The 19,116-nt window shown below is 39.0% G+C and overlaps 2 protein-coding genes across 3 annotated transcripts in view; both read right to left on the bottom strand.

Annotated features, from left to right (window-relative positions):
* Positions 1-2,172, bottom strand: part of mpped1 (metallophosphoesterase domain containing 1) — a 35,194-nt gene extending 33,022 nt beyond the window's left edge. The window contains exons 1-2 of the mRNA XM_079868645.1: positions 1,853-2,172; positions 419-775 (exon numbers count right to left, since the gene is read on the bottom strand). Coding sequence (XP_079724771.1) covers positions 419-585 — 167 coding nt within the window. The 5' untranslated portion in view covers positions 586-775; positions 1,853-2,172. The remainder of the gene's footprint in view (positions 1-418; positions 776-1,852) is intronic.
* An 821-nt stretch (positions 2,173-2,993) lies between these two features.
* The window catches only part of scube1 (signal peptide, CUB domain, EGF-like 1), a 67,785-nt gene continuing 51,662 nt past the window's right edge, over positions 2,994-19,116 (bottom strand). For both annotated transcript variants that reach the window (XM_079868624.1, XM_079868625.1), the window contains 14 exons: positions 16,196-16,312; positions 15,985-16,107; positions 15,781-15,900; positions 14,066-14,176; positions 9,594-9,710; positions 8,620-8,781; positions 8,296-8,499; positions 8,023-8,184; positions 6,756-6,923; positions 6,516-6,677; positions 6,235-6,432; positions 5,998-6,150; positions 5,424-5,503; positions 2,994-5,346 (listed from right to left, as the gene is read on the bottom strand). In XM_079868624.1, the coding sequence (XP_079724750.1) occupies positions 5,194-5,346; positions 5,424-5,503; positions 5,998-6,150; positions 6,235-6,432; positions 6,516-6,677; positions 6,756-6,923; positions 8,023-8,184; positions 8,296-8,499; positions 8,620-8,781; positions 9,594-9,710; positions 14,066-14,176; positions 15,781-15,900; positions 15,985-16,107; positions 16,196-16,312 (2,030 nt within the window). In that variant the 3' untranslated portion in view covers positions 2,994-5,193. The remainder of the gene's footprint in view (positions 5,347-5,423; positions 5,504-5,997; positions 6,151-6,234; positions 6,433-6,515; positions 6,678-6,755; positions 6,924-8,022; positions 8,185-8,295; positions 8,500-8,619; positions 8,782-9,593; positions 9,711-14,065; positions 14,177-15,780; positions 15,901-15,984; positions 16,108-16,195; positions 16,313-19,116) is intronic.

The following is a 19,116-nucleotide window of genomic DNA, read 5'->3' as shown; positions in this document are numbered from 1 at the left end:
TGAAAAAAAAAAAAATCATGGATAAAAACATGCAAAATCACATATTTTCAAAAGCAACTAGTTAGTTGTTTCTCTGAACAATTAGACAAAGTAGTCTCTTTTAAGGAATCCCTGAATAACTCATATTCTCAATATTCACATGCACCCAACTTGAAGCATTTCATAGGAAACATTTGGTATCTTAACAACACAACGCTCATGGCGTAAGCTGCTTAAAAAACAGCATGCATTTTGACTTGACACCCAAACATGTCCGTCTAACTGCGCATGGCTGTAGGTGAGTTTTAACATGCAAACATGCTCTCATCATGCAAACTAAAGAGCTGATGCTAAAAATCTTATTTAAAAACGAATCGGTTGTCGAACAACTAGTCAACCATAGTGACCCATACCAAATGTGCACATGCGGGTTTCTTACATGTGGACGTGGGGCGGCTGGAAGCGACCCTGGTTGATGTTGTAGAAGGTGAAGGCTTGAGTTGGGTTGGAGCTGTATTCGTCCACCTCTACCACTCCTCTTCCTCCTCTCTGAGACTGTTGCTGCTGTCGTCGGGCAGCCATGATTTCCGAAAGTGTGAAAGCCATGGCAACACACACACACACACACTATCTCTTCCTCTCTTACACACACGCGCTTGTCCGGTGGTGTGTGCTTAATAGGCTTGCACTTTAGCAAGTCTTGGGGATGTCCAGGACCGTATTCAGTGGCTGGCCCACCGTACGCCTCTGCTGCTGGGATAGAGAGCCTGCATGCTTCCCCTCAATCACAATACACCTGAGGGAAGAAAGGTACGAGATACAAGATAAAGGGAGATGTGAGTGGTGACAGAGGCATATTATCAAAACCCACAATCAGACGCCCGGTTGGCGGCGGTATGTCCCACTCTCCTGTGTGTTAGCACCGAGATCTTACACAAAGCCATGGTAACCATTCTGTCACGATTTCTATATCTAACAATAGAGTTCCCTGCACTTTCAAGACGGGAGAAAAAAAAAAAAAGATGCGATGCAACAGAGACAATTGTTAGGGAGGAAAGAGGACACAAAAGCCCCGTGAAAGAAAGGGGAGCTAAAATGTTATTTTTGAACTGAAATAACAAGTAGGGAAAAAGCTGAAAGCTTACTCCATTCCTTGAGAAATGCATAAGTGCTCAAACCATGCACAAACACAAAAAAAATGTGTGTGTGAAAAGAATAATGATAACAATTAATACAAGATGGATGATGACTAAAGCACACTAAGTAAAACTATGTGGGACAAAAGCTTTGAATAATAGTCCAGTAGATGGTGGCATAATTCTTTTTTTAAACAAAACAATAATATATTACTCTTGTAAAAAAAAAATGGTACCATATAGTAAAGTGATGGAATCACGAGGCACTTATATCATGGTACTGAATGATTTCCATATTGATAAACTGAATATCTACCATGTTACATGTCAAAAAACATGTTATTAACATGGTATCATGTCCAAAAATTAATACCCACATACTTGTTGGCACTTTTACTGTTAGTGTAACAATGGTTCACAAAAAGAGCCAAAACGAACTAACAGTACCAGTTTGATTGGCTAGATTGCATGATAATTTGCTTTTCATTGAGTTTAATTTTGCAAGGTGTTCTTTGCCAGATAAACATTATAAGGTATAGGTAACAAGGAATAAAACCAGCACATAATATAATATCAGTGCCAAAAATCAATCACAAGAATTGACTGTATCTATGGTAACTGTCTCTTCTTTCCAAACAGACGAGCATCATTAATAACAGCGCACTCTCTTCTACATATTAATTCATGCATATTCAAAATATATGCGGTGCTGATTTACATACCAGAAATATACTTACCTTTTCAAACTCAAGAGTCTAACGCCAATGTGTTTTCGGAGATGTGCAGGTAAAGACTAATACATAACCGGCAAGAGCGTGAAAACGCAGCGGCTCCTGTTTGCAGAGGCTCGCGCTGGTTTGTTTGAACTGGAGTCGCGTGGTGCCCCGGTATGCGAGCGTGTGTGTGTGTGTGTGTGTGTGTGTGTGTGTGTGTGTGTGTGTGTGTGTGACACTCCCCCTCGCGCTGCTCTGGATCTTTCTCCCCTCCTCTTGGCGAATCATACTATGGCTTGGAGCTTCAGTCATGTAACTTCATTAATAATCATAAGCCAACCTTTTACTATTGCTAACAGAGTAGACCCGTTTGTTGTTGATGAATTGTATCCACAGACCCCCCCGCCATTCGGGAGGAAAGCATTATAATATTCAAGTCGATATTCCTTTCAACATAATAACGCTAATCAATGTTACAACCTTGTTGGGCACTTTTGTATACACTTAAAATTACTTTTGGACGTTTCATTGTTGTATACACTTGAGTCAATGTCTCCCTTTCATCCAATCAGTTAGGAGTCTACTCTGGTAAACGTCACGTAATTAATATTCACGTAACAAGCCCCATCCGTCAGGTCAGTTATTTCAGTCAGAGGATGGCTTATTTTTTTATATATATATTATATATATGCCAGTGCTATCTATATCTGTGCTGTCTAATCAAAGGTTGTATTTTTGTCTGACCTTGATCTGCATGCCATATTAAAGTAAGTAGTAGTGCCATTTTAAACCATAATCATACAGATATACTAAAACGTAGGCTATATCATAGACCTGTGTGGTAGTTAAAATTTGAATTCTGAAACATGAATAACAACCTTTTTAGTTTTCAAATTAGTTCAAATATTTTGAAAAGCAAAAATCTTGGTCCACACTGCCCCTTTGTGGGGAGAAAACGGCATGATTTTTGATGATAGGCCTATATTAATATGAACACAAGAGGACGACAAATCATTCAAAATGGCGTTAGTTGACATAAGGGTGTTTTTTTCTAATTTTGCAAATTTTTAATTAAAAAAAAAAGCATTTAACTAATAGGCTACATAAATAATTAGAATAAGCAACAATTGTTTTAAATGAAAGACAACAGCACAACAAACAGCGTGAGATTTGAATGATTTATTAATAATGTGAGGTCTTAACAATAGTTCCCATTCTCTTCTACACACCTTCTGGGGTTGATTTCACACTGCTGAATTGTTTATTCTTCTGAAATGTGGTCATTCACCATGGTGGATGTCAGACTGTGACCTTCCCCAGCATATTGTCTCCTTCTACTGTAAATATTAACTTAAAAACAAAAACAAAAAAAAAAACAAAAAAAAAACACAACACTAACATTTGAACATCATTTACACATCTGTATTCATAAAGCTTACAAATCACACCAGCAGCAGTCTTGAGTCACTCTCTCCATCTGAGGGGAAAAGTACTTAAATCTGTGTGTGAAGCCATCGAGGTGTGTGTTTGTGTGTGTATTCTGTGAAAATTGTGTGATTCTTCTTCTTTGCTAATGGCAACAGTTCCTCAAACAGTCACATGCCTTTGTTTTAGTAATCAAATGAGACAACAATATGTGATTAACACACACACACACCCCCCCACACACACACACACGCACACACACAAAAGATCAACTACAACCTGCGGTTATCTCACAAATCATAAATTACTGTGCTAGCATAATATGTATTACAGCATTTGTGTGTACATGCATGAATGTATGATTATTTATGCTCGATGCATGAGCGAATGTGTTTCCCTGTCCATATGTGGATATTACAACATATGTGGATATTACAAATACAAGCATTAATAAGTGCTCATATAACAAAGCAGCTTTAGAATGATCACTCCGCCCCTCCCTCCCAAACTGGAATATATGCAATACAACGCAGAACACTGTAAAATGACAGGTAATATGATCTGTATTTCAGTGACTTTATGGCTCATCTAGATGTATGTGGTTGTGTGATTTGATTTAATTGCGATGGGTATTTTTCACATACTTCAGGCATGACATCAGTTCAACAAACAGCCTCTAGTCTTCATCCACAGTTCAACAACAAGAGCAAAATATGTGTCTTTGTGCACAGCACAAAGGTGATATGCAATTATTATGTAATAGATATGATATAACTATGTAATAAGTCTCTAAATCCAAAATGGAGTTCTTTGTTGTTCTGAATAAACTCTCCACCATTTCCATGAGTTTTATGACACAACAAGCTCAAAAAAAAAAAAAAAAAAAAAAAAAAAAATGATCACCATATTTACAATTTCTCAAAATGTTCTCAACATCTAAATCGCAGGTTAATGACAAACTCATTGCATCATGTAATCTTATAGAAATTAATCTTATACTTGTCAAGCTGACAAAGAGGTACAAACCCAATAAAACCAGATGGCACTTCAACATTAATACTTTTCTGATATTAAACTGAGATTATTATGAAGTGTGTTTTGTTTTCAGGAGAGGGAGAGGTGAGAATATCTTTCTGTATCCCTGTAGAGGGGCAGTACGGACATTTCTTGTTTCTACAACCAAGGTAAAACATCTCTATACAACAAAAACAACAACGAAAAAGCAACTTATATTTCCTTATTCTCTACAATATAAAATTCAAGTGCAGTTGAAGCTCCAAATACTAGTTAAACAACGTACACGTAACTCTAACTCTCATACTGACAGGTAGTTTTTGTCTTTTATCCTGTTTATCTTTCACTTGTCTGGCTTTGTATTAAATTTTTTCTGTGGTCAGAACAGAAAGTGATTACTTTCTCATTATGTAACCACTTACTTTAAGTGCACTAGGATATTAAAACCCCTTGTGCACATCAGGGGCATGAAAATAACCTTTTCCAAACAAGAATATATATATCTGTGTTGGTCTGTATGTGTCCTAATAAGCCATAAGCTTGCACATCATTTTGTTTACACACACACACACACACACACACACACACACACACACACACACACACACACACACACACACACACACACACACACACACACACACACACACACACACACACACACACACACACACACACACACACTTACAAATATATACTGTAGATATCAAACATCCAAAGAGGGCTTTTGCAAAATCAAGCACATAAATATTAGCAAACAAAAAACATACAAAGACGAAAAGGGACAAATGGACAAATCTCAGACAGGAAGAAGGCCAAACGTCTTTATCTTCTTGCAGTAGTTAGGCCTTCTGGGAAGCTAGTGGAGAAAAGACAGGAAGAGAGATGGGGATAGAGCCGGGGTCGTGGAAGAAATGTTCGGGTTTCTATTTATACGGCCGTAGAAACCTGGAGACTTTGGAGCGTAGCAGCTTGATAAAGGAACGTGGAAACATCTCCTTTGATTCCTGCACGGTGTATTTAAAGTAGTTATGAGGGTGGGCCAGCACATCAAACAGAGCTTTAATCAGCTTCTTATCCTGAAAACAGAGAAACGTGCCATTAAAAGAGGAATATAAAGTTATGTCTGATGACAGCTACTTAAATAAATGCTCACTTTTAATATCTCTTGGTGGTTTTCTGAGGCGTAAAGTCGACCGTCTCGAACAATATCCTCTATAAGTTGCTGGTAGTCTTCTATAATGGCAAAAACACAAACACAAACTGATATTAATAAATGTAGTACACGAATAAATGTAGTACATTTATGTACACGAATAACTTTTACCAATTTATAGAATGTTTAAAGTTGCTGTCTAAATGCCTGGCCACTTTATTAGGTACACTTGTTCAACTTCTTGTTAACGCAAATGTCTAATCAGCCAATCACATGGCTCAATGCATTTAGGCACACATGGTCAAGACGATCTGCTGAAGTTCAAACTGAGCATCAGAATGGGGAATAAAGGCCTTTGAACGTGGCAGGGTTGTTGGTGCGAGACGGGCTGGTCTGATTACTTCAGAAACTGCTGATCTACTAGGATTTTCATGCACAAGCATCTCTAGGGTTTATAGAGAATGGTCCGAAAATATCCAGTGAGCAAAAATGAGATTTCATGGGCTACATCGAATGTAGTCTGTGAATGTGTGTGGCTACATGTGGTTGTGTTTGGACTGTATCTGTAACTTACCATCGTAAGTGACATACGGAACCTGAAATCCCTTTCCACTGTTACCCTCATTCGATTTGAACTGGATCCACAGCTTGCGTGAACGGGAGGTGAAGGCGATTGGTCGCTCATAGGTTTGGCATGTCTCATAAGTTGTAATGGAAGTGGGCAGGGCTAAAAAGAGAGAAGAGGAGCTCAATAATTTGCATGCCTGCTTGCAATAATTAACTAGCATCCAAAATGACAGGTATACCATACCACTCTTCCTCATGACCAGAACATCCCCGCACTCATCCTCAATGGGCAGGAAGATCTCTGGTACAACAATAAGGATGCGCCTCTTGTTCGGAGGGTTAATGGTCCAAACACAGTCCACATTAGATGGATAGTCACCGGGATAGTTGGGAGATTCGATGTAGCCCATGAAATCTCCCAGCTCACCGCCACATAGCTGATCTGCAAGGGATGAGAACAGACAAACCCGTGAATTCACTGCTTATCATGGGATCTGTGAATGGATTTGCATATATCTGCCTTACTTTTGCAGTGAGATACATTGTTAGCTCCGTCAAAATCTGTAGTGGTGTTTCCAGGGCAGGTGATGCAGTAGTTCTGTCCGGACTCAGACTGGTAAGTTCCAGCCGGACAACGGATGCACCGGTGCGTGCTGGCATTATAATGATGCCCAAGAGCACAGTGAACTAGAAATATGGGGAAGTGGAAATACAAAGTAAATATGGACATAAGAAATGTGCCTATTTTGCAGTGTTGCATCATACCTTTGGCTTCACAGTCTCTAAAGGACGTGCTGGCCGTGTGTTTAGTCAAGAGTCCTCCTCCACAGGGGAAGCACAGCACACGGCCCGGCTCAGGCTGGAAGGTGCCCAGCGGGCACGGCTGGCACGGGCGGAAACCATCAGCAGAGAACTGACCGGCAGGGCACTGGCCTACAACCAGAGAATGACATTTTCAGTATTTGGAGCATTTAACAAATAAAACAAGATTATTTTGATTATGCACTACCATTCAAGATGAAATAACTGCTTTCTAAGTTAATATATTTTAAATGTAAATTATTCCTGTGATGCAAAGCTGAATATTCAGCATCATTACTCCCGTCTTCAGTGTCACATGATCCTTCAGAACTCATTCTAATAAGCTGATTCGCTTTGATGAACAAGGTTCAAAAGAACAGAATTAAAAACAGAAATAAAATGTTATGCATTCATGCTGAATAAAAGTATTAATTTCTTTTAAAGAAAAATTATTTTGAACAGTAGTGTATTTGTGTTATTGTTATTTTAAATGAAAATAGGGGATAGTTCAACCAAAGAGAAAAACAATGTAACTTCCAGTCTGGAATTTATAAAGATTATCAAGATAGCTTTATAAGACTTATTGAGAATAGAAAACAAGTTGTCTAGACTACTTTAATGGTGCTTTTGTCATTTCTGGAGCTTCATAGCCCCTGTTTCCACTCACTACCAATGTATTTAAATGCACAACCTGAGCATTTGGCAAAATAACTTTCTCATGATTCTCAGTTTCTCATGATGTTCATCAGTTATGTCTCATGAGATTGTTTGAATATATATATATTTTTAAATGCCACAAAGGGGGCTAAAACCAAAGTGACCAATCACTTCAATCACAAAGTCAATTGAACAAGCATCATGACACTGCGACACAGATATTTGTGAACATTTCGTCTTGACATTTTACCATGAATATAATAGAATCACCTAATAAAGGTTTTAGTATTGAGGTGTGTTTGTATGCTGTCAGTCAAATACTTTTTAGCTGCTCAAATAGTTAAAACGAGCTGCTACCAATTGATCCAGACTTTGCTAAGTCCTTCATAAGAAATCTTGCATTTGCATGATAATGAGCAATTCTGGGATGTTTTGACCCTGAATTTCAAAATCTATTGATTAATTTGAAAAAACGTGGTCTTGCATTAATCAGCTCCAATAATCAATAGGTGTGTCATTACCATCACAAAGCTATTCATTGATTGAGTGTTTGATAATGTGTATCCACACACACCTCCGCACTCAGAGACGTTCTTGGCCCCCGCGATGCCCTGTCCCTCGGTGCTGGGGCAGGGCTCGCAGGACAGCTGGCCCTCCCTGTCCTGATAGGTTCCTGGCGGACAGATGATGCATTGTTCCAGTTCTCCACTGTAGAATGTTCCCACACCGCAGCTGACTGGGAGACACCCGAACACACAGAAACACACCCAAACACACAGATACAAGATTTATGAAAGAGTCTTCAACCCCAGATCAGAAAACAAAACCCTTATCCCAAAATACTCACCGCACTTCCCGTCAGTGAGGACCTGTCCTATACTGCAGGTCTCATCTCCTTCTGTCTGTCGCACGGCACGCTGGGCCACCTCGTACGCCGTGCCGGAGAACTGAATGTAGAACTGCTGTTTACTGATGGACTTCCTTAGTGTGCGCATGGCATTCTGAAGCCTCTGTTTGGTCTTCTCACGCACACAGTCCACGTTACATGATTCTGACGCATAAATAAAGACAAAAGACATCACATTTACACTCTGAAGTCACAGATGGCTTGACATGGGAACGCAACAGTTAACAAGAGAGAACTACTGTACACACATGCAGGCAATGTTACCTGAGGCTTCCTCTTCTTTCATTTCCATCTCGAACTCTGCTGTGATGTGGGAGACTTCCTTTGATGGAGACTTCCGTCCACGACGGCGCTTTTTGGAAGAGTCGCACTTCAGATTCACAAAAGTCACCTGACAGTCGTCTGTGCAAGGTAACTGACCAGCTCCTGAAAGGACAGGTAAAAGTGGAAGAAAAATTAAAGGGAATAAGGAAAAGGATAATAGTAAATGAAACAGGAAATCAGAAAGAAAGGATAAGGGAAAGAAGAAACAGGAGAGAGGAAAAATAGGTAAAAAGAAAATGGGAACGAGGAAGAAATGGGAAATGGGAAATGGAAAAGAAAAGAGTTGAGAAAGAAAAGGTCAAAAAAGAGAAAAAGTAAACAAAACAGGAAAAAGGAAAAGAAGGCAAAATGATAGGGAGAAGGAAAAGGAAATAGGAAAAAAAGATAAAAAACAGAAGAGTAAAGGGAAATGGGAAATAAAAAACATGAGAAAAGGAAAAGAGAAACAAGGAAAGGAGAAAGAAAAAATGGAAATGAGAAGGAAAAGGTAGAGGAAGAAACGGGACAAAGGAGAAAAAAAGGAGCAGTAAACAAAAGGAACAAATATTTAAAAAAAATTAGAAGAGAAAAGAACAAATTTGAAAAGTAAAAGAAAAAAGATAAAAAAAGAAGAAGAGAAAGGAAAATGTAAATGAAACAGGAACGGGAAAAGGAAAGGAAAGGAAACAAGAAGAGAGAAAAGAAAAAGAAATAAATCAAGAAATGAAAAGGGAAAATTGAAAAGAATAAAGAAGAGGAGTAGAAGAAAATGTGAAAGAAGTTAGAAACAGAAGAAGATGAAAAAGGGAAAAAAAAAACAGGAAACAGGAAAGGGAACAGGAAACAGGGCAAATGAGAAGGAAAAAGGTCAAGGAAATGAGAATCCTTCAATGAAAACATATTTTTAAATGTGGTGAGTTTGGTGTGTGTCTCACCCTGCAGGCTCTGCTTCCCCGTGTCCCGGTGTTTCTCCTTGTTGCGGGGTCTCAGGTGGCACTTGGCGTCTTTGATCTTAAACCGTGCTTTCTGCTTCACAGGCTGGGCCAGCATCTCTGATGGACGGGAAATCGGCAAAGTCTCACTTTCACTTGCACAGTTTGGATAATAATCATGGAAAACACCAAAATATGAGGCCTTTTTGAAATCCAACATTCAAGCACACTAAATCTGTCCTGTGGGCTTAGCGGCCCATTCCAAAGTATTAAAAATATGAGTGTCTAGTTTAACACAACAAGTCCAAAGTCAGTGAGGGAATGAAGGGAGACGAAGGGTCAGGAGTTGAAATGAGAACACACTGCGGTTGAGGACTTCAGCTGGTCTTGTAAAAGCATATCGAGCGTGTGGCGGTATTGGACCCGACAGCAGGGGGTTTGGTAGTGAACCGTTTAGCGATGTTTTTTTTTTCAGAATGTGTGAATCAAGCAAACTGTCTGTTTGCTCGTTCTCCCCGGGCCCCGTGTGTAGAGGCCCTCAGGAGCCACTGTGGTAGAATCCCGTCTGTGTATTTCAAATCTGTCAGCATAGATGTGCAGCCAGCACAGACTCATTTACTCAGGTTCACAGCATTCCTATGTACGCCGTCCAAAACAAGAAGCAGCGCGTGTGTATGCGAGAGTATTTCTAAGCAGTCTGTCTGTCTGTCTGAGTCTTGCTTAGCTGTCCAAAATCTACACAAGGAACCACATGGGGAATGTCGAATTCTGAGAGCCGGGAAAGAGAGACTACTGGGGATAATAGTAGCGTGTCTGTGACCTCGGCAGGGTTGAATGATAGGACCGGTCCTAATTCTCCTCACAGATCTCTGTATTTGAGCCCTTGCAGTGATCCAGTGTCTGTCATGCGATGTAATGGAGTGGAACATGTCACGCTAGATGACTCGTTTACAGCTGTCCTGTCTGAAGTCTGCTGAAGGGGCCAAAAAACCAGAGGCGTCCTTGCTCTGAGCCAACCCAAAGGAGATGTGGGACATACTAGACTCATGCTGAAAGGAAAGTAAAGGTCCGTGTACGTTCTGGTAATTCGATTTTCCTTAAAGGCACACTATGCAAGATTTGTACCTTAATTTAACAGCTTCGAAGTCATTTCGATGGTAAACGAACTCGTAGTAGGGCGAATCATCCCGATAGCAAAGTGGGGGGGTTGGGGCATACCTGTCAACACTCCCGTTTTTCCCGGGTTTCTCCCGTTTTTTTAGCTCTATCTCCCGGACCCCTCCCGGTTTGTTATTTCTCCCGTAATTTGCATTGCCCAAACTCCTTTATGAATAATCGGACCAATATGTTTGTCTAATGTTGACCAGTTGCCAGATCTTGTATTAAAGGGATAGTTCACTTTGAAATAAAATTTTGGTATGTTTTAGCTTACCTAAAGGGCATCCAAGATGTAGGTGTCTTTTTTTCCGCAGTAGTTTCAATTTTGATATTTTTAGGTCAAACCGTTCTTGTCTGTCAGTCATATCATGCAGGTCTATGGTCACGGTCTCAAAGAGCAGAGAGAGTCCAAATTAAAACAATTCCCCATCGTCCAAATTAAACAATTCCCCATCATAAGTACACATTGATGGCCTAAGACACGAAACGAGCGGTTTGTGTGAGAAAACGAACAGTATTTATATCGTTTTGACCTCTTATAACACCTCTTGACCTCTTATAACACGTTTCGTGTCTTAGGCCATCAATGTGTACTTACGATGGGGAATTGTTTAATTTGGACACTGTGCATGCTCTTTGAGATAGTGACCATAGACCTGCATTATAGGACTGACAGACAAGAACGGTTTGACCTAAAAATATCAAAATTTAAACTACTGCGGAAAAAAAGACACCTACATCTTGGATGCCCTTCAGGTAAGCTAAAACATACCAAAATTTAATTTCAAAGTGAACTATCCCTTTAAATGCATTATATTCACACAATCCACACACCTTATACAATTTCAACCCGTTTGTCACCTCAACCTGGCAACCTATAACCCAGTTGCGCAGTTGCGAAAGCGAGCCGATAGACATGGCAGGTGAAGGCGGTGTCCCCGCAGTATACTTAACAGCATGAGCCTACCTCTTGCTCCCGCCAAATGGTCCCCGCACAAATCTCCCGGATTTTGAAAACCAAATGTTGACAGGTATGGTTGGGGGGCTGACGCCACTGGCAAAACCAGCAATGCAGGTTTGAGAGGTGGCGCCCCGACGAATCTCGCGAGAATCACGACTAGCTTTACGTCACAATGTCACATACATCAACAACATATGAAGCAGCCTCTATGGAAGACAGTAGCTCGCATTTCAGACGTGAATCTTGGCAGAGTCGACGAAGAAAACGAAGAAAGCGCGGTCGGAAGAGTCAAGGAAAAGAAAACAACGGCTCTGCGTGAGTGGTATTTACGACAGTAACGTTCAATACAAGCACTCCACAGCGACTCCAGGGGGCGCTGTTTGACAAAAACGGAAACTGCATAGTGTGCCTTTAAAGGGATACTCCACTTTTTTTGGAAATAGGCTCATTTTACAACTCCCCCAGAGTTAAACAGTTGAGTTTTACCGTTTTCGAATCCATTCAGCCGATCTCCGGGTCTGGGGGTCCCACTTTAAGCACAGCTTAGCATAATGAATTGAATGTCCCCAGCTCGGTAGACTATAGGGTCGACTATTTTCAGGCGCTGCGTCATATCATTACGCCTGCTGCACCCATGGTACGGCAGCAAAGTTTCTTGATTATTATGCAGTAATGAGAGTATAGTTCCTAGCCATATCAGCCTAGAAAATCGCAACTTTTCATTTTCCGTCGGTCTTAGTACACGATGTAACTACAGAAGAGTCAAGTTTTAAATAGGAAAAATATCGAAACTCTTTGGTCATTTTTTTGAGAGAGATGCTAATGGTCTTGTCCGGTTCAATTCATTATGCTAAGCTATGCTAAAAGTGGGACCCGGAGATCGGCTGAATGGATTCGAAAACGGTAAAACTCAACTGTTTAACACTGGGGGAGTTGTAAAATGAGCCTATTTCCAAAAAAAGTGGAGTATCCCTTTAAAGAGAATAAAGAGAAATAAAAAAAAGGTTTGATTTTTTTTTTTTTTTTTTTTTTTTTTATGAAACGGAAAAATTAAGCTATTTTTTTAAAACATTTTTGTTCACGGGTAAAAAATTTGATTATGCTTTAATATTTGTTTCGCATGCGTGGGCGGCCCTGAAACACCCCTTTTCAACACATCCTGTCTTCAACAGCCTGTATCATCATGCAGAATAAGTTCATCTGATGCACTGCTTTGCAAATTAGTTACAATAACGTTTCTTCACATTGTTTGGCTGTTGCATATATTTCTTGCCAATATACATCTCGTTTAAAGCACAATAGCACCTTCTCGGGTCGGCGGAGGTGCTGGTGCGATCCCTTGTATTGTTTCCTGACTTAAAATGCTCTGTCAGATAAGAGTAAGACATCATTCAAAACATCACTGTAAATGGCCTATTTTTATTTGTATACACTCACAATACCCATGAACCAAATACACTAAAAAACTCTTAAGTCTCGTTTTGTGTGTTTTTTAAAAACGAAAAATCAAAAATGAACTGTTTTTTATTTCTAATTTCTAAAATTAAATTACCAGAAGGTACACAGACCAGGAAAAGGAAAGGACAAAGGAGAAAACAGATAAAGAAAAGAAAGGAGAAAACAAAAAGTAGAAACAGGAAACAAGGAAAGGAAAAAATGAAAATAAAAAGAGAAAGGAAACAGAAAATCTGGAAAGGAAGGGAAAAACAGAAAAGGGAGAACAGAAAAAGTAAAGGGAACAAAAAAGAAAGAAAAGAAACAAGAAGTAGAAGAAGAGGAAAAGGAGAGTACAGAGCACATTAAGGGACATGGTGATAAAATATATTTCAATGCTTTTTGAGTTCGCTCGCAAAACTTTTGCGTGTTTTTTTGCGACCGAACGCAAAGTTTCTCAGGTGAACACAAAACATTTTGTAAGCGAACACAAAGTTTCTTGGGGGAACGCAAAACTTTTCGTATGAGGCTCCGTATGAGAGGAATGAGAAGAGAAATTGGAAAGAATGGGAAAGAAACAAGAAAATGGAAAAAGAAAGGAAACAATCAAAAGAAAAAAAAGAGAGAAAGAAAAGTAAAGAAGAGAAAATGGATGGTATGGGAAGGAAACAGGAAAAGGCAAGTGTTCGATCTACTGAAGACTGAGAGGAGATGAAGTACATACTAGATTTATGCACTAGATTTTGTAGTGAATACTTATTTTTTTGTACTGCATACTATATTTTACAGTGCATGTTAGCTGTTTTAATACATATTATAGACTACTGTTAGTAGTGCATACTTGACTGTAGGACATACATGTTTATGAGAGTCTCAGTGCAGATAAACCACAATTCAGTTATTGAGAGAAAAGATGCAGTACCTGTGCAGGTTTGCAGGGAGCTACTGCTGGATGTAGTGACGTTCTTCTTCAGTGGAACTTTACCTGGCTGGACAGGCACCCCGCAGCTCAGAGTGTAACTGTTCTCAGAGTCTAAATCACACACACACACACACACACACACACACACACACACACACACACACACACACACACACACACACACACACACACACACACACACACAGAGAGAGAGAGAAAGCTTTTAAACAGATGTTCCAGGTGCTGCATGCACCTGAGTATTGTCTCGTAGTGTGTGTGTATGATGTACTGTATGTGAGTTGAGAGGGTTGGCTGTCAGGATGACAGAGCACTGTGAAGTTGTCTAGAGAGTCATTGGCCTGACTTCGGCCTTGCCACAAATCGTCCAATGGCAGGCTGAGTATTTCTGTTGGCGTGCGGCTACAGACCGCGGGTGAACAGGATTAAAAGAGGTTTTATACAGCTTTAGTGCTCGAACCCGGGGAGACCATTAACACACACGTACAGAGAATCCAAGAGTCATAAACACACACACACACACACTCATATACTCAGATTCGCATTGATCTAACTTACAGATGAAATTTTGATTTTATTCATTTGACTTATTCTACTATATACTACTAGGTCACATTTCTGATTAGTGCATACTTATTATTGTAGTGCATACTAGACTTTATAGTGCATATTAGCTTTTATAACGTGTACTTCTTTGTGTAGTACAACCACTGCATTGCCAAATTGTTCACAAAATTCACTATATTTAATATTTATAATGCATACTACTTTCTGTTGTACATGCACTGCAAGTTTTCTATAAAAAAAGTTTCTATAATAAAAACTTCAAAGTTTCTAAAGAATGTAATTTAATAAAATTTTTTGATTTTGATTTTTTTTAATACTTAAAAAATTACTTATAGTGCATACTAGACTGTATATATGATTTTTAGATCGTAGTGAGTCAGAATGTGGCCGTTGTGTTAGAGCTGTGGGAATGGACCAAAGTTTAGTGAATCAGGACTTGTTTGAAAGTTACTTCTGGGTATTAATATGTTTACGCACATTCCTCTAAACCGATGGTCCTTGCATAAAATTTGTCAGAGACAAGTTTTGGGCGTCTAACACCTTAATACCTTTACCAAATCAGTCCGCAGAGATGATAGATGTACTTATGAAATATCGTCGCAACATTCTTTTCTAGTCACTTTCTCACAGAATGTCAAATATCACATTCACGTGATTCCTCTGGTCAGGCCAATTGAACGTATCTTGCCCTTTATTGTTTGTTTGGTTATCTAACAGATATGACAATTCTAGCATGTTCAACGTCATTATAGCAGTATTAATATGACTGTGAGTTGTTGAAAGCTTAATTTTCATGCGTTTTCTCATTTCTGGCCAGTTTTTCCTCATTCCATCAGCCTCTTCATCATCAAGCTTCTTGATTTGATTGAACAAAGCATTGTGATGTAAGGTTTGAGCCACTAGAGGGTAGCAGAGGGCAAAGACTGTTTGAGCCAATAACCACAGAGTGCTGCTTGATCTAAATAAATATATTCCTTTCAGATGTATAAGAAAGTGAACAGATTTACAATTTATATTGTACATTACTGAATTTAAACAAATCAAACTGCACTGAATGTATCCAAACAACACAGAATACAACATGCTGTTCAATGTCTTCCACAGAAATCCCAAAAAGTAAGGTAACTAACCCGCCAGGAAAAGGGCGTTTGATGGACAGGACAGTGAACACGTCTCTCCTCCACCTGTCTTAGTGCAGCTGAGCTGAGCACGAGGTGCCGGCTTCCCATTCGCTTGGCATTTTACCGCCTCTGAGGGACAAACGAGGTACGGTTACCATGGAAACGACTAACATTATGGGATATTTCGGGACGGGGAATGAAACGAGGACTTACCAACACAGTCTTTCTTGTTCCAGTGGAGCTTTTGTCCAGGAGGACACACACACTCGTAACTGCCCGGTGTGTTCACACAGCCATATTCACAGCTCCCGTTACTAATGCTGCACTCGTCAATATCTGTTACACACAGATGTCAGTTTGTCCATCAAATTATGAATTTTTTTTTTTTTTTAACCATTGGCTGGTATTGAGATTGTGAACTCACCGCCACAGTGTGTGAGGCCATAGAGGCTGTAACCTTTGTGACACACACACTCAAAGCTTCCCGGGTAGTTGATGCAGGTGTGGTCACATGTCCTCTCAAAGGAACACTCGTCAATATCTGCAGAGGACAAACACACACATTTACACACGCACAACACCATCAACGCAAATCAATTGTGTATAATCATTTCCTGGCTTGCAGTAAAAAGGACCCCACAATAGTGATTTCACCAGAAACTTGGATACTCATCATGAGCATCCTAAAAGACAAAAAAAAAACAGCATGTTTGACTCATGGTTACACTTTATTTTAAGGTGTCCATGTGCAGTGTCATTATAAGTACTACTGAGTAATAATAATTAACTACATGTAGGCCCTACTTACTATAGGGTTAGGGTTTGGATTAGGGTGCGGTTTGGGGTTAGTTAAATCAAATTATGCACAATTTATAGTAATTACTATAGTAACTATATGTAACATGTCTAGCAAGGACACTGTAAAGGGTTACAGACTCATTTTTGGTTACGTTTTTCAAAGCCACAATTGCAACCAGAGTAATTAGTGGTGCTTTCTACGACAAGCATACAATTGATCCTACTTTAGGTTTATAGGTCTTTAGTATGTTTGTTAAAATCCCAAACCGTAAAAAGCACATTTTGTGCTACAGACATGAGTGATACCTCAATCATGCATCATGTTGAGGAGACTTTTACTTTTCTAAGTGACTTTTGTCATCTAAAAATAGGTGACAGAGATACCATAGAGAGAGATCCATGTCATGCAGCATCATGGCAGTCAAAACATACTTAAGTTAAAGGTAGGGTAGGCAATTTCAGGGAGGCTAGCAATAGCAAGCTAGCTTTGAAAGCATGAGATCCCACCCTCCTTTCAGAGCGTCTCCAAAGCCACGCCTCCTCCAAAACACATGAACGCACACAGCCAGAGCAGAGTCTGCAAAGCGTTAAACTACCTCACGTCTCAAAGCACATAGCATAACAAATAATGAACGTAAACAACTTAAAGACATAGACATAGAAACGCATAAATTGTCTGTCTACAAGGAAGTAAAGAGAGTTTCAACCAATATAACCAAAAGTATTTCTAAAACAAATTGCCTACCCTACCTTTAATATTATTGTTACACCCACTTTGCCACACCCATAGAATTGACAGGCAGCTATTTTCTGGTATGAAGGGAATAGAAAAGTAAATAATTAAAAATTAAAGATGTACCTAAACATAGCGGGGAAAAGAGACAAGAATGACAGAAAGACTGATGGATCATCTTAGCACAGCTGGCACATCCACAACATCGCGCTTCAACAACACACCCTTCAATAAAAACACATACACACCCCACACACTGATTAGCAGGAATAAGGTGGTGTGGTGTTTTGGTTTAGCTTAATAAAATAATTTCTGTTTGTACTCCCACTCGTGCTCCGACATGCTTATAGGAATCCGCCACCATTCACCTCCAGTAAACTCAACTAAACACACACACACCTCATACGACGCCAAATGCTTGCCAGCATCCCAACCAAACAACAGCCTGTGCATGAGGTGCTTTTAATGAAGAGGTGTGGGACGGTGTGTGTGTGTGTGTAGATAGCTTCTACATCCACATCTCGCCCAAATGGCTTTAAAATAGTTCACCCCAAAATTGATGGGGTCTTCCAGAAAGTTTTGGCTCTTTTTCATTGAAAAACAAGTCAAGAGGTTTTTAAGCCGTACAATAGCTTTGTGCGATAAACAGTTCGTTATTCAAAGAAAATTTCAAACTGTAGCTGGCAAGCATGAATAAAAATGTACAGCTGAGAGTGGAGAGGAAGATTTTCACTAAATAAAAACCTATATTTACAGTCATAATAAACATTTACAGTTCAGTCATAAATTTTTACTCATTTATGGTACTTGATATTTTATGGTTATTTTTGGAGCTTGAAGTGGTTGTTGTACGTATCAGTGCAGCCTGAACATTTTCCTAAACATATCCTTTTGTGTAAAACAAACCCTAGTTAACTAAAACAAGGGAACAGGGAAACAAATTATTACAACGTGACTCTGATTTAGTAAAACGAGGGAACAAACTCTTAATTAATGGCCATTATAGCCTCCTGAGACCCAGAGAAAAAAAAAAGTTTTGTGAATTTAGTTTTTTTCCATGTCATCACACTGTTTAGAGCACAATAAACAAATGGTAAAAAAACATTTTTGAAAAATAATATTTTATTCATACGTTATGCTATGTCCTCTGTAGTGGACGCCAGACTAAGTTGTTTAAAAAATAAAATGACATGAAATTATATGTATAGGCAAAAACAATGTGATTTTTTTTTCAATCACCAATAAATTTTGGGGTTTCAGGATTTTTTCAACCAAAATTTGTATAAAGATTATTCTCAACTATGTTATGAAAGAAATAACAGAATGAATTGATACACCATTTTACTTTATGCAATATGTGGGTAAAATGACCATAAATTAATATTCCCATTCAATGCAATGTATCTATACACTGTATCTAATTTGCACATTAATGTGTTCTTGGAGCAACATTTAATGAAAAAAGAAGTGTAATAATTGGAGTAATAATTGGCATTAATTGGAGTAATAATATCTAATATTTCATAGGAATATTGATGTATAATTTATTTCCATATTCACTTGTTGTGTCTCACAAAATGCCTGATAAACATGATTTAAGTCCTGATGTCCTCTACAGTGGACACGTTTGAAATCAACACCCTGTTCTGTAACAGAAAGTCATTTTTTTATTTGAAACCCCTTAACATTTTCCTGAGATGTTGTTTTATGAAATACAATTTGAAAAGTAGTCCAATTTAAATTATAATTACAATATATTATCATATTTCCATAAGAATGCTACATTTGATCACTAAATTAATGTCAGACATTTT

Source organism: Squalius cephalus (genome assembly GCF_949319135.1).
Source record: "Squalius cephalus genome assembly, chromosome: 4".
NCBI lineage: Eukaryota > Metazoa > Chordata > Actinopteri > Cypriniformes > Leuciscidae > Squalius > Squalius cephalus.
Note: the sequence above shows the minus strand (reverse complement) of the source record. Positions and strands in the feature narration are given on the sequence as shown.